The 14955-nt window shown below is 40.2% G+C and overlaps 1 protein-coding gene across 4 annotated transcripts in view; it reads right to left on the bottom strand.

The window, feature by feature from the left end:
* chl1a (cell adhesion molecule L1-like a) overlaps positions 1 to 14955 on the bottom strand; it is a 60203-nt gene that overhangs the window by 26948 nt on the left and 18300 nt on the right. For all 4 annotated transcript variants that reach the window (XM_073470482.1, XM_073470484.1, XM_073470486.1 and 1 more), the window contains 11 exons: positions 9277 to 9453; positions 8632 to 8740; positions 8312 to 8499; positions 8045 to 8167; positions 5358 to 5528; positions 4963 to 5001; positions 4668 to 4773; positions 4379 to 4560; positions 4109 to 4243; positions 2991 to 3131; positions 771 to 882 (listed from right to left, as the gene is read on the bottom strand). In XM_073470482.1, the coding sequence (XP_073326583.1) occupies positions 771 to 882; positions 2991 to 3131; positions 4109 to 4243; positions 4379 to 4560; positions 4668 to 4773; positions 4963 to 5001; positions 5358 to 5528; positions 8045 to 8167; positions 8312 to 8499; positions 8632 to 8740; positions 9277 to 9358 (1388 nt within the window). In that variant the 5' untranslated portion in view covers positions 9359 to 9453. The remainder of the gene's footprint in view (positions 1 to 770; positions 883 to 2990; positions 3132 to 4108; positions 4244 to 4378; positions 4561 to 4667; positions 4774 to 4962; positions 5002 to 5357; positions 5529 to 8044; positions 8168 to 8311; positions 8500 to 8631; positions 8741 to 9276; positions 9454 to 14955) is intronic.

Below are 14955 nucleotides of genomic sequence, written 5' to 3'. Positions count from 1 at the left end.
GCAGGTTTAGTTAGAGTTGTTTGAATACATCTAATGGATTCAGAGGAACTATCTATAATATTGTGAGGGTGTCAAGTTAAGAGTGTTTTGTCAGGAACTGTCTGCGATCCTATTTCCCTTTTGTTGAACTGTAGCAGAGCTGCAGAGGTAGTTAATAGGATTTAATTAGCCCAATTTCAAGGAACGGAAGAGGATTATCTCATTAAACAGACATAAGTGTCAAGCATCAGACTGCGACATGCAGATACCTGAAGCAGTGTTGGATTAATAGCATGACTCACAGCGGTGATACTGTACATGTTCTGCTTCATTCTTTAAAGGATAAGTTTAACCAAAAATTCAAATTCTGTCATTATCTATTCACAATCATATCAACACCGTTTTGCTGTGAAGTTCCAGAAATGTTTTGTAGACAACAAAACTTCATCCAACCTTCAATCAGCATCAGAGTGTAAGTAGATAACGACTGAATTTGCATTTTTGGGTGAACGTATCTTTTAAGGTTCTTTCAGACACAACGCGTCAATGGACACCACTGGGCTCTCAGCATTGCACTGAACCGAGCAGCAAGCACAATGAAAACCATGTTGTGCCTGTAAGGCCAATTAGACAGCACAGACACCTGTAAACCGCACACAGTTAACTAATGTGATATAAATACATGAAGTAAATAACTTCTGTCTTAACGATACATGTCAAAATCTTGTTTGAAACCTAACACTAACAGACGTCACCCAGACTAGTACCTGATCTCCCTGGTGATTGCTTACCAAGAGATTTCAGGTGGTGGAGAGCCAAAAACACTGCAGTTCATGGTGATGTCTCCTCCCAGCACTACAGCGTACTCTTGATAGTCCCTTGTCAGTATCCGAGGAGCCATATCTAAGAGCGAGGGGAAGGAGGGGAGATTACAGCAGCTCAAATGTCAAGTGATTGCCCATGAGAATCTTCTCACAAAGAATAGGGGTAGAAGAACAGATAACTGAAAGTACAGATATAATTCAAACGCAGGCACAAGCATCACAACCTCTTTGTAACACTTCAAGAGATGTAACATTGCTTAGTGCATTCAAAATCCCATAAGAGATTTGTAATGGTGCCAAATACTAAACATCTGTAAACATTGAGTTGCTCCACACTGTTGCGTGTGGTTCAACCTATTTGTCTAGATAAGGATTGTATATATTCTTTTAAAAAACAATCTAATATCATAACTTAGTTCGATTCATGCCAAGTGGCCATGGCTTAGACAAATATGGAAGTAAAGCTGTAATGATCTGTCAATTAGCCAACTGGTGGAACATTCATTGGCAGCGATTCTGATCTTTGATTAATAAACTAAAAATGCCAAAGATTTGTACTCTCATCTTCTATATAATGTGAATACTGGCTGGTTTTCTTTGTCTTCTATGATAATGAATACATTATTATTCATTACCATAGATAATTAAAGACCATTATCATTGAGTACTGGACCACGGATCAGACAGAACCAGAAGTATGAATATGTAAACTTTTTAGTTATTAATATTTTCTGACACTTCATACTTCAAACAATGAACAAATTAATGACAAAAATTACTGTTGACAATGACTTATTTTACAGAGTACTAGGTAGACACTGTTGGTATATACTGCATCATGGATATGCAGTGTTGACACAGGTTCATGGGAGCTTCGGTGTTTTTTTTTGGATGCAATCAAATGTATTGTTAATTAACTTTGTTAAAATCACAGAGATTCTCATATTACTATAGTATAAACTATATTAATGTTAGAATTTTTTTTTTTTCAGTGGGACAGAGGTTCACTAGGAAGTGCCTCTCTCCATAGTAGGCTTCTTTATTAAATTGCCATCTGCTCCTCCAGACAGGAGCGACAAGTGATAATGAGCTGCTGGAATGGAAAAAAAGTGAGTGAAAAATACTTGAGCTGTATAATCTCATTTGGGTGGATGTGGCTCAGGAAGTAGAAGCAGGTCGTCCACCAGTCACAGTGTTTGCGGCTTCTCTTGTCCATGTGTTGAAGACAGTGAACCCTCGAAAATGCTCCCAATTGGGCCAGTGCATTTTGGATCAAAGCACAACATGCAGTATATGCAGCCATTTACTCTACTATAATAAACAGAAGATCCGTTTAGACATCTTCATTCATGCCAAATGGTGAGAAGCTAACAGCTCAGTACAACATGCAGAGGTGCATCTCAAGTCCACAGCCTGATGGGATACAGCTGCATCTTAGAGTGGTGTGGCTACGATTTCAATGCAGATAAAGCTACAGTAAGCATGTGAGCACAAAATGGGGTGGAAAAATCTTGCAAATTCAGTCTAATCAATACAAATCCTAGGATCCATTTATAGGCATTGTCTGTCATGGTTCTCCTCTCACTTTAAATATTAAAAAAAATGCTAATACTTGCACCTTTACTCCATGACAGAAACGTTTAATAATGTTTCAACCCCATTAACCAATCACAAAAGCCCAGGGTGATAGACATCCAAAAACAATTAAAAATGTAATAAAGTACACAGAACAAAATATCAAACCTTTATCTTACATAGAAACATTAGAACATTTTAATGGGGATCGAAACATTGTCATTATTAAACTTTTGTGGCATGAAGTAAGTGTGCAGGTGCTCCCTTTTCTCATTTACTGGTGATGATCTTTCCTGATTGCCTTGAATCTACATGGTGTTGCTTATAATTACTCTCCTGCAACTTATAATCTACCCTAAGGCAAATGTTTCCAGGATGATAATGAGCCATGAGAATGTATTTTTTAATCAGGTAAAAAACGGTTTTGTAGAGAGAATCAACCGCCTCAAGATCTGATAAATCTGAAGGAACTGTGAAAATTCATTGAGCCCACACAAACTACACAACATTTCCCGAATCCTGCTGTACCTGACAGAGTGGCCACTGTGTTTATTAGGCAATAACTCTGTCCTCGCTGCTGGTGTATGGATAACGTCTTGCAGTATTACTCACTTGTGACCATGATATTGATGTTGGCCAGAATGCTGCCGTGAATGTTAGAGGCGTCACACTGGTAGATGGCGCTGTCCTCTGGTGTGGCGTTATGGATCACCACAGTGTCATCAAGCACACGCCTGTTGTTGTCTGGGTCATCTGACAGCAACATACACACATAACATCAAAATCATTTCACAAGAACACTACACTACTACAGTAAAGCACAACCAGCATTGGGTTTTTGGCATAAACTGATGTCAGTATTTGAAAGTCTAAAAACAATGATAAAAGTGACCTGATACAGTTGGTTGATTAAGCAATTGATCAATCAACAGAAAAATTGACAACAACCTTGATAATCAATTAAAGGCATTTTTTATTTATCAGGCAAAAATAAAAAACTTTCTCTGGTTCTAGTTCCTAAAAATGTGAAGATTTGCTGCTTTTCTCTGTTATAACATCGTAAACTGAAAATCTTTGTGTATAGGGATGTTCACATCAGAAAAAATTACTTTTGTAGACAATAACTTGGGCTGTAGGAAATAGTGATGGACATTTTTATCTTTTCTGTCATCAGCAGATTAATCAAAGTAATTAGTTGGTTGGCCAATGTTACTATTTTATACAATAGCTAACATAAAAGAAGACACAGGACATGCAGGAAATGTTACAGTTGAACAAAAAAACTTTATCATCAAACAATCAATGGGTTAGATTTAATAAAAATACTTGTAAAGCCTACAGTTGCATATTGTCCCAATGTACAATACAATGTATTTAAACTCCAGTATAATTATAATAAGCCAGCCCATAATATCAGCCCTCTGATATAACAGTCAACCTCAAGACCACTCCTGTAAGACTGGGTTGCATTTTTCACATGTTCATACTTTCCTCTAATTTACTTTAAGCTGTAAAGAAAAGACACTGCTTCTGTAATCTAAATTCTTAAAATAAACAAATTATTCCCGCCAAGGAATCAAGCCCGTCTCATGAGCTTTGAAGAACATCTAGCGGAATAGCTACTTGTGAGATTCAGAGTTGTGTGGATGAAGTTTGGTGTAGCCGCTGATTGTCCTCCTGCCCAGTGGCAAGGATGCAGAAAAACCACAGCTCAAATCATTCCCACTCACCTCTGAACAGTTCTCCGTTCCTCCTCCACGTTATGTCTGGTGGTGGTTTTCCAGTGACCGAGCACTTGATGTGAACATCAGACCCAATCACAGTCAGCTGGCTCTGAGGAGGCTCTGTCAGCCACTTTGGCTGCTCTGGGAGATGTTAAGCAGAGCAGTGTTGGTCTGAGTCAAAACAACTTTGGATCCCTGTGTCAACAGCTCTCTCTTTGAAACAAAAACAAACGCACCCACAAATACATGCGTAATTGGCTCCTGGTGTTGACCTACCTTCCACTATTACATCAAAGTAGTGGACTGCCTCTCCAGCAGAGTTCTCGGCTGTGCACATGTATTTCCCCCCGTCCCTCTCTTCCACAGCAGATATGGTCAACAGCTTTCCATAGTGGTCAACTTTACTCCTTGGAGCCATCTTGTCACCCATTTTCTTCCATTTTACCATTGGAGTGGGACTATGACATGAAACAGAGACCTTTTGTGAGCCGTAGGGGAAAATAACAATGATGATAAATGATTCATAGTGTTGTTGCAGTTGTGATGATACAGCATGTATACATACTATCCCTCCGGTATACACTCGAGCTGCAGCGTCTCTCCCTTCAACAGCACCTTCACTGTCTGAACACCAGAGGGCAGCAGCATGCTGGGTCTTCTCACTGGGGGGGCTGAACATAGAAGGCCTCCTCAGTTTTATGTAAATGTCACCCTATCATATAGCCTGTACAATATCTTACAGTTCATCTGTTATCTGCAGCTTATTGCAACATACACAGCAACTATGTTGCCTGTTCACATAATCTGAAACATGTTTTGATTTGATTACTGTGAAGGCTTTGCTGTGTTATATCACTTACTGGCATCAGGGCTGTCAGCAGATTCATTGCCAGGATTCACTGGAACGACAAACAAAATACAATAAGAATAATACTCGTGGTGGCAGTGATGGTTTAGCGTCACTGACATCTATTGCTCAATCCAGCTTCAAAGCAGACTTTCCCGGAGCTTCAACATGACAAGTCGAGCCCTGCTTCTTGGTATGCAGTCCAAGAACATTTCAAAAATTACAGTAAATACCTGAAAAAACATGCAAATGCTGTCTTTGTACTCCTCTGAAAAAAGCACAAAGGCCTGTGGTGATTCGTATCATTTGTTTGTATTTTAACTCCTCAGACATCTGTCCTTGATCTCATAACAAACACATGAGCTACCGTCATACAGTAAAGCAATGCAGATCGTTTTGTAAACCTACAGCTCTTGACCACGACAGCCATGGCGTGTTTCTGGACGATGGTGCGTATTCTGGGGAAGGCAGCAAAGCAACAGTAGTCCTTACGACTGTCTTTCTGTAAGGCATTAGAGAAGTACAGGTTGCCATCAATTCCCATGGAAACCCTGTCATCCTGCTCAATGTGCTGGAGACCTGGAAAAGAACACAAGGGTATCAGAGATAAGCAATCACTGCAGACAATGGCTGTGTATGATGTCAAGATGTGTTTTCGAGATTAATTGTTGCTGGTGAGGAAACACAGAGTGGACAGAGCCTCCTTGAAAAAAACCTTCCTGAAAAAGAGAGAATGCCTCTTTACGTGGACGTCCTCGATGGTGCACGCACAGGGATTACATTGCAGCCCATTTGGCAGCTGCCGGCTGCAGCACTCTCACTCAAAACTGGACCAATATCAGAAATGATTGTCCCCATTAGTTGCTTAAACACAAAAATATGGGGAAATATGGTCCAGGTTGTGGTAATGTTAATGGGAATGCCCTGAAGAGTTTCCTTTCATAGAGCCAGTGAAATTATAAATACCCTGTAACAGCGTATTTGGTTTACATGGAGCCATTACTTAAGTCACGGGTCAGTGACGCTCTGTGTCACTCCTTAGTCAGCACCCTTTCAAAGTACTTAAGAGCTTCATTTAAGACATAGCCTTGAGTTACTAATTGTTTTGTCAATGTTCAAGGCAAACTCATAAAAAAGACATATTTTGTTCTGATGCACGTTACACAGCACTTCAGGATGGTTCAAAGATGGGTCAGTACTACGGAGTAAACAATATTTCTAACACTGGAAGTAGAGATCCCAGTGTTCAAAGACTCACATTATCAATGTTTTCTTTAATGTGTTTGTATTTTTTGGACAACCTATTGTATTTAAGTATTTAAGTATCTTTAATCGTGTTCAATGTATAGATTGCTACAATCCCAGGAAATATCCATGAGTGGAATTGAGACTAAAAGTTAAAAACAAAGATTTTAAATAACCTTAAAACAAGAATTGTGCAAAAGTGTTTTTATTTACTCCTTCCCATGCCTCTAGGCCCTGTCTTTCTGAACACCAAAAAAAATATTTATAAGAAATATTTTTTTTTCTTTTCTGGCATCAGTCAGGTTTGTTGGAGGCAGCTGAGGAGCTCTCAAGTGGCTAGACAGAAAACTCAGCCCCCTTTGACAAAGCCCTTCAGACAGAACTGTGGTGACATTTACACAGGGATTCACTTTCTTTGGCAGTGAAAGGATCCTAATGTGAGGTAAACTTGTGGGCCTAAGGTGTGTAACTTTCTTCTCATTGTTCCTGCTAACTTCACTGATGGCCAGAAGTTACATCTGCGCCAAACTTCAGCAAGGTGTGTTGCAGACACAAGGCGCTTGCACAGTGATATGGACGTGATACCAGCTTCCCAAGCGAAGTGCTTGTTAACACACTATATTGTGCATTTAACATCTTTTTAAATTTAAACACACATCGACCTTGGTGGTCGGGTATGAGGAGGAGTGAACGAAGGCAGAATTTGAAGTTGTATCTCTTTTCCCTTTATCTCACCCTTTTCCCCTTTAACACAGATTGTCATGCCTATATTCAACGATGTCATTCTGTATAAAAGGTACAAACAGGAAATGGGGGGCCATTGCATTTCCACCTTTAAGCGAGTAGCGGAGGTAGCAACAGAGTTCAAAAAAGGTTGAGCCAGCACAACATAACAAATGTTGTCACACTGGCTGCTGTGTTACACACCACACCTCTTTTCCTTCTGCAACGCCGGCATGCTATCTAAAATCACACACTGGGGAAGTAATATACTGGCATTGTTTAGTTCAGTTGAAAAAGCAGTATAATCAGTCCCTCCAGTCAGTTGCGATGATCACAACAATTAAGGCAAATTCAACCAATCCCTTTGAATTCTGTGCAACCTTGCAATGTTGTTCAGTCTCCACAACTTTTCAGCAAATTTGACCAATCATTGTAAGTTCCCGGAAGTTTTATAAATTACAGCTGTCCCTGGTCCAAAACATTCAGCCATACATGTATGTCACTAAACTTACTAGTTTGTTTCCAGACCGTGCAAGGCAATATCCTGACGTACTGCACGAATGCAGAAGTAAACTGCATTGTTTGCAATGTTGTGGTGGAACACAAACTTCTACAGCAAAAACACATATGTTTTTGCAATTTCACTTGCTCCTACAATTTCATTGCAAGAAATTGCCTGAAATCATTGCAATGTGCATCGCAATTTTTTTTTAAAAAGTTGTCATGAAATCAGGCACAAAAAAAGTACCACGAAATCCTGGAGGGACTGTAATGGCGAGTCTTTGTTTGCAGCAGTTTGGCAGCATTTCTGTGTCAAAAGGACAAATGATGGAAGAACAACACCTCTGCCTGTAGACATGGCCATGTGACACGCTGTACTACATAGTTAATTTAAGCACGGAGCCTTTGTGATAGTCTTCACTGGAAAACACGATCAAGCCACTAACTGACTGCAATGTTGTCTGAGTGTTTGCCCCTTCAACCTTTGCACAACCAACGCAACAAAAGTGAAACACAACTGAAAGTGAAGTGGTAGTTTTGAAGAGTCATGAAGAATATTAACTGTTTTTTGGGAGGGGTGTATCAACCATATAAGTTACTGACATAAACAGTTGCTTCTTGCTTACCGAGAGACATCCAGTAGATCTGACGTGGGGCAACGCCTTCGGGAGGGTTACAGTGCAGGGTGATCGGCTCTCCCTCGTTAACAACAATGGGAGGATGTCCCTCCTTTGGGAACTTGGGGACACCTAATCAAAAGACAGATGTTAATCAAGATGAAAACCTTATCATGCAAACTTTTTAAAGACAATTCACTTGTGGTGAATTTGAAAAGCATTAATCAGTAATTTCACATTATACGTAGATGAGCTTCTTTTGAAAATTATACTCACTGGGAGCCATGAGCTCAATCTCTTCCGTCATGGCAGTTCCGAGCTTGTTAGAAGCGTAGCATCGGTATTTGCCCTGAAATGTGACAAGGTGCTTGCTGTGAAGCACAACAGTTCCACCTGTGGGGTCTGTTTTGTTTGTCGTGATGTGCGCAGGGATAAAGTCTTCGCCATCTTTTGTCCATCTGTATCTGTTGGAGCAAAATATATAGTTTCCATCAGTTAATCTCTGATATACAGAATGTTTTTTGTGAAGTGATGAGTCCTGATCTTTTGTCACAGTTTATCTTAAACAGTGAGAGAGTTTGTGTGGTGTCACTTACTCTGGTGTTGGGTTGCCCTTGGCTTCACACTTGATCTTTACAGTGTGATCAAACGGAAGGGCGATAATGGGACGAATTGTATAAGTTACTATGGTTGGAGGCTGCTCCACTGTAATATGAAGACACATACACGCAGAATGATCACAGAAATGTTTAACGGTACGTTTTTGTGACAGGATTACACTCACACACAAGAAAACAAGGTTTTTATATATTTTTCGTTTTTCTTTCCTGTTATTTCATACTTCCTTGTAAGAAGCTGAGAAGTCAGGCGAATGTCAACAACCTGGCATGATCTGGACAAATAAGGTGCCTTGGATACACACCAAACTAAAATAGCACACCAGGACTTCATTGCAAAGCCTTCCCTAAACAAAGACACATCTGCTGCAACACTTAAACAATTTACTTCAAGTTGTTATTTGTTAGTCATAATTTAAAAAAGCTGCAAACATTTACACTCAAGCAGGGTGGAGAGCTTAAAGTATGAACATAAGAGAGAGGAACGTTAACACATTGAGCAACTAGTTTGGCTTACAGGTAGTTAAAAACTTTGCTTTTTTCACAGCATTCAAACTCTTTCATATTTCCTGGAGAATAAGTACTGATTATGTACGCCCTATTTCAGTATCATGACACTCTTACCTTCCAGAGGAATATTGAGGCCCGTGGCCAAAGAGGTCAAGGCCAGAAGCAGAACAAGCTGCAGGGTCCCCACCAACCTCATCACCCTCTACTGGTTAATGGAGACAGCAGAGATCAGGAGAACACTTTGATGCAGATCAGCAGGCGTCACTTGAAATTCATAAAGGCGCAGAGGACCTAGAAGAGTGAGAGAAAGATCAAAAACATGGTCATAAGTCAACTAATTCAGCTTGAAAAAATAAACAACAGTTTGACTAACGGTGGTCAGCAAAGAGCTCTGCAAGCATCTGTTCCAATCACAGAAATGTAAGGCTGAATGAACATCACAGAGGGAGAGTTGTTTAGTTCTAAATGGGCTGTGAATAATCACACTTAAAGTAGCGATGTTGAGAACAGGTTCTTTATACAATGTGGCCGACTGCCAAGTGAAAGTAAAGAAAACCAGAAGGCAAATGCATGAATTAGATCTGACACCATGAAAACACATCAAACCCACATATTTTGCTGTGTTTTCTAAGATAATACCAATTAAAATGCACTCAGGGATGTTCTGTTGTGATAGTTTCATTCCAAACATGCCTCAGGGTAAAAAAATAATACTCCTCATGATGTTTTGCGATAAATTTAGATTACCTAAATGGCATTTATTGAATAAACTTGAAGACTTGGTACCCCAAGGCAGAGCAATGAGAATAAATCATTTCAAATTCTATATTTTTCATCCTTAGTTTTTACCAGCTGCATCAGCATCGACTGGTTATCTTTTCACCTTGTGTGTATGTGTGTCAACATGGCAAACTGTTGACACCTTTTGTAGCAGGAACTGTTTATGTCTGTCCGTCTGTCTATAGACAGATTTTTGCGTCACAGTAGCATGCAAGATGCAGTCATGAAAATTGGTGGAAAACGGTGGCATATCAGCACAGTATTGGACTACATGATAAATACAAGTGACAGTCAAAAAGAATACTAAACATAAGCAGAACAGGGGAGCAATACGCCATTGAAGCGTCTAGTCTGCCTAATCCAAAGACGAAGAAGCACCGGCTTTGTTTCTATTGTTGTTGTTGTTGTCACTCCTGTAATACTTCCCCATAAACAGTGTGCAGTTTTGCACATACTAAAAACTTACTGTTTTAGCTTACTAAAGAGCATGTCGGTAAGGAATTGCGGACACGGCCATTTGTTGAATTTCAGCTTACGATTTCATCTTAAAAATGCTAATATACGTCAGTGGCAGTGAAAATAAGCCCAGTTATCGCAAAACGACAACTTCTTCAACTAGCTGATCATTTACATAAAGATGAAGATGACGTTCTTGGTGTCTCATTGTTCTTGTAGGAGAGTTCAAATCCCCAATACCTCTTTTACACCAAAATAAGAGTGTATATGCTGTTTTTTTTAAAACAAGTGTGTGACGTTCGTCATCACGAATGACGGAAAAACAGGGAACAACTGATAAAAAATGATAACTGAATTATCATTTTTTTTCCAGAGCTGATGATGGAAGTTGCTGTGGATTGTCTCGCTTCTTTCTCATCTCTGTTGTGACCCAACCCTATTGCTTATTATGTATAAAAAACTGATGCACAGTTTCCCATTGAGGATACTACTAGCGATTCAAAGTCAGTTGTCCCTCATTGTTGTGATGTCGTAGCACAACACAGCAGAGTACTTGTCTGGGGATTACCCTTTGAACTGTAAAGCCTGGCTGGTGGCATCGCATGGCATGCTTACAGTAAACCCGACTGGCACAAAGCTGCTGTCTGCGACGATCACTAGATCCAAGATGGCAGACTATAAATTGGTCTAAGCCCATCAGTATTTCACGGCTTAGTTCTCACAGCACTGAGACTGTGGCGGCAGCTCTGGCAATGCCAAATGGGTTCAACCCCGAGCTAATCCTGCTATCAGGAGAATGAAGGCAGGGAGCTCCAGCAGTCATACAGTACGCTGCTTAACAATGACTGAGTGCTACCCGGGGTTCTTCTAAGGACACAAAGCTTCATGCGTTGTCCATCTTAGTGAGAAAGGTTAATGTGGTAATTGCTGTAGACTGGTTGCAGGATTAAGCTGCTTGAATTTAGAATCAATTAAACAAATTGAGAGATTGTGGCTGAGTATTATTTGCAATAAGGACTTTTTGTGATTATCTTCCCCCGGATTGAATGGTAAACAAAAGCTGGTTCATGTTTGTTCCAGTGGAGTAAGCCTACATTTTCATGTTGTAATAAAGCTGTAAACCTCGGTCATTCTTAGTCTAATGCTTCTGTATACTGTATTTCAGATACAGCTTTGAGACCACCTACAAGTAGTAGTATACAGGCATAAAACATCAGTGACAGTGTTGTGATTTAAATCACAGACAAAAAACACATCAGCCCAGCAAAGCATGCCAAGTCCCTGTTGCGTTGGAGGCCCAGACTGCACCAGTGACATGAGGTGTGGGACCTTTTATCCAGATTTGTGTTGATCCTGGCAAGAACCAAGCGGGCAACTTTCATTCATGTGAAGCAAATCCACTGCCTGGTGCACACCCAAGGAACCTTTCTATTTGGCTAATTACTGAGCTCTAACCATATGCAAGTGGAAATGTGCAAACCTGCCACTTTAATACCTCACACAAGGCTGACACAGTCCATCTGAAAGGCAAAGTCCTTAGAGCGTAAAAACGGGGTGGAGTCCCTGTGTAAACAGATAACAAAGCATTTGTTTTGGGAGCAAAGGATCTATTACCTGAACACATGGCAGATCATAGCCACAAATCCGCAGGGATTTTGTTTCCTAAACCAATAGTTGGCCGGGGCACGAAGTGTGACTACTACATGACTAATCCCTGCCAACACACACTGTATACAAAGACCCCCTCCCTTTCTTTAAACTCAAACTAAGTACAACTTCCCTCAGACAACCCAGCAGCCCTACAAATGACTGTATGTACATGAGCTGCAAAGAACAGAATGCAAAGTAATGCAGAAATTATCAGTACAAAAATAATCTATTAAAATACACAGATATGGACTGAAAACAGCAGTTTTCATGAAGACTACTCACTGGTTTTGGAGTCATTCCACATCCTAAGTCCACCTCTAGAAGAGGCCCAAGGCAGCTGCACTACAAGTCCATAAAGAAAGTTCGGTACAGGACCATCAAGGGATCATTCACACAACTCTCTGAAGCAACATCTCTGACATGTCCTTCGTCCTCAACCTCACGTTTCTCCTCTGCTGCTGCACAGACACGCCTCCCTGCCCGCCCTTCCACTCAAGCGGCTAAAGGAGCGACAGGAGACTCACTCAAGTGACATATGTCGCCAAAGCCTCTCACTTGGCAAAGAGGCTCTCTAAGCCTGTGACAATGACTGGGACAAAGCCTGCACTGCAGGGCTACTCAGCGAGCATTAAAGAATGGGCGGAGAGGAAGTACAGGCATGTCTCTCTCACTCTCTCTCCCTTTTTCCAGGATCCCTCCATCCTGCCTTCCACAAACTATGCACGCCCATTTACACCCAGCTTCGTTTCAATGATTTTAATGCAATGTGTCTTAGCTCCATTGAAAAGGGAAGGGAGTCATCTTCTCTCAGAGCTTTTGTGGAAGTGTACTTTCATTTCCATGCAATGCTCCAGGGTATTGATAGATGAAGGCAAGGGAGGAGATGCCTGAAATAGACATGATGCTGTTGATAGCAGGCCACTAGGATCTTTAAAAACATGATTTGGATTTTCCTTTCAACTTTCTTACTTTTGACAGATTTTTATCATGCAATGATATTTTCTTATCTGGAGATACGTAAAAAAAAAATATATATATATATTCAGTTCAACCTGCATTTCTCCTGAATCTACACAAGCAATTCAAATAGTTTTATGCTGAGGTCTCCGATGTTATCGGTCAGTAAGACTCTCAATAGGCCCCGTTCATATTCCAAGAGCTAAAGCAGGGATGTGCGATGCAGGTACACTGTTTTGAGTTTAAAGTGTTTTACAGATGGAGATTGTACCTACAACATTATTTTATAAGCCTAATGGAAACATAATGACCAAAAAAATTGGGTAACAATGCTCACACTGACCCCCAGGGTCACTCAACCAGCAGGAAAAAGAGCTGACATTACATACAGTATAGCAGTATATTAAAGTCTGAAACCAGGTAGTGAAAGCTTTACGTCTTACCCTGATATGATTTTTTCAGTCTTAGGCCCCGATGACACAGAGACTCGCCACTATGTCACTTCAAAAACACCTTGGAAAGCGTGTTGTGGGCAAAACAATGTTGTGCTTCTGTGGAAGTGGCCTGTGTGCAATTTAGTCAAAATTTCTTCAAATCTCCTTTGTGTTCAATTATTTGCGTAAATTAGGAAACCACACTTTCTATACAGTCCTACTACTTTGTTTTTAACTTTAAAACAGTGAAATTCAACCTAAAGCTGCTGTCACTAAACATGATTACACAGTCCATTTGAGACAGCTGTCATCAGTTCAAATGGAACTTCTCCATGTTTAAAAAAACATTGCCTCTGTAAATGAAGAGAAAAAAAGCCTTGGAGGCAAAACTTTGGACTTACATGTTCACTCAAAGCTTGACATGCTATGCAGACATGGGACCATGTATGTACACAAAAGATTAAGGTAATCAGAAGACAATAGCTGTTGCACGGCCAGGGTTAGGCTTAACACACTGTGTCTTGTCTAAGTAAATATATGCACCTGGCTGTATGCTATGGGAACTGAGACATGCAAAGTTGGCATCAAAAGCAAAGGAGACTAAAAATACAACATAGAAGATCGATGCTGAAGTTGAAATATGTATGTATTACTTCTGTTCACTCATTAGTCGATTTATGTAAAGTACTCTGCAACTCCTTAGACAACCACTTATCATTTTTAAGCAAAACTGCCAAACATTTGCTGGTTCCACCTTCTCCAGTTTAAGGATCTACTTCTCTCTGTTTTATATCAATGGAAAGTGAATAGTTTAAGATTTTGGACTGTTTCGACTGTTGGTCGAACTCATCATACAAAACTGAGATTGACATTTTTGCTCATTTCTGTTATTTTTATATATCAAACAACATATCAATGAATCGAGATAATAATCTCCAGACTAATTGATGATGAAAATGATAGCCCCCTGAATCAGAATGGAATCATGAGGAACCATGACATTCCCAAGGAGCAGGCCAGGTCCTAACTGCCAGAGATTGGCCTACTAAAATCATCATACTACGTTGGACTGGATCAAAAAATTTCCATTAATTGTGCTGGTTAGCCATGTCTTCATATAAAGATATAAAATACATATATCAAACCTTTTTCAGATTCAAATTATCATCGCTCTGATAATGACTCACAGCTCACTGGTGACCATCATACATTGTAATAAACAGAAGACAATGCACAGGTCTCTGCTCATGACCAGTTTCATTGTGCTTGTTAAATTAACATGAATGTTGAAAAACAAACAAGAGGAAACCTCGTTTGTGAATTCCATCATCATGTCTCCACCAACACCTCAGTCCCCTGTGGTGACTGACAAAAAACGGTTGCCCTGCCCCATGCCTTTGTCATGATGCACTTCCTCCCCAACAGTTCTTGCCTCCTGTGCGTTCAGGTAATTACAAGTCATGTGCTTCTTTCTTTACGCAAAGCTCACACATACATAGCAATTAGAAATACCTTC

Source organism: Pagrus major, chromosome 7, assembly GCF_040436345.1.
Source record: "Pagrus major chromosome 7, Pma_NU_1.0".
Taxonomy (NCBI): Eukaryota; Metazoa; Chordata; class Actinopteri; order Spariformes; family Sparidae; genus Pagrus; species Pagrus major.
Note: the sequence above shows the minus strand (reverse complement) of the source record. Positions and strands in the feature narration are given on the sequence as shown.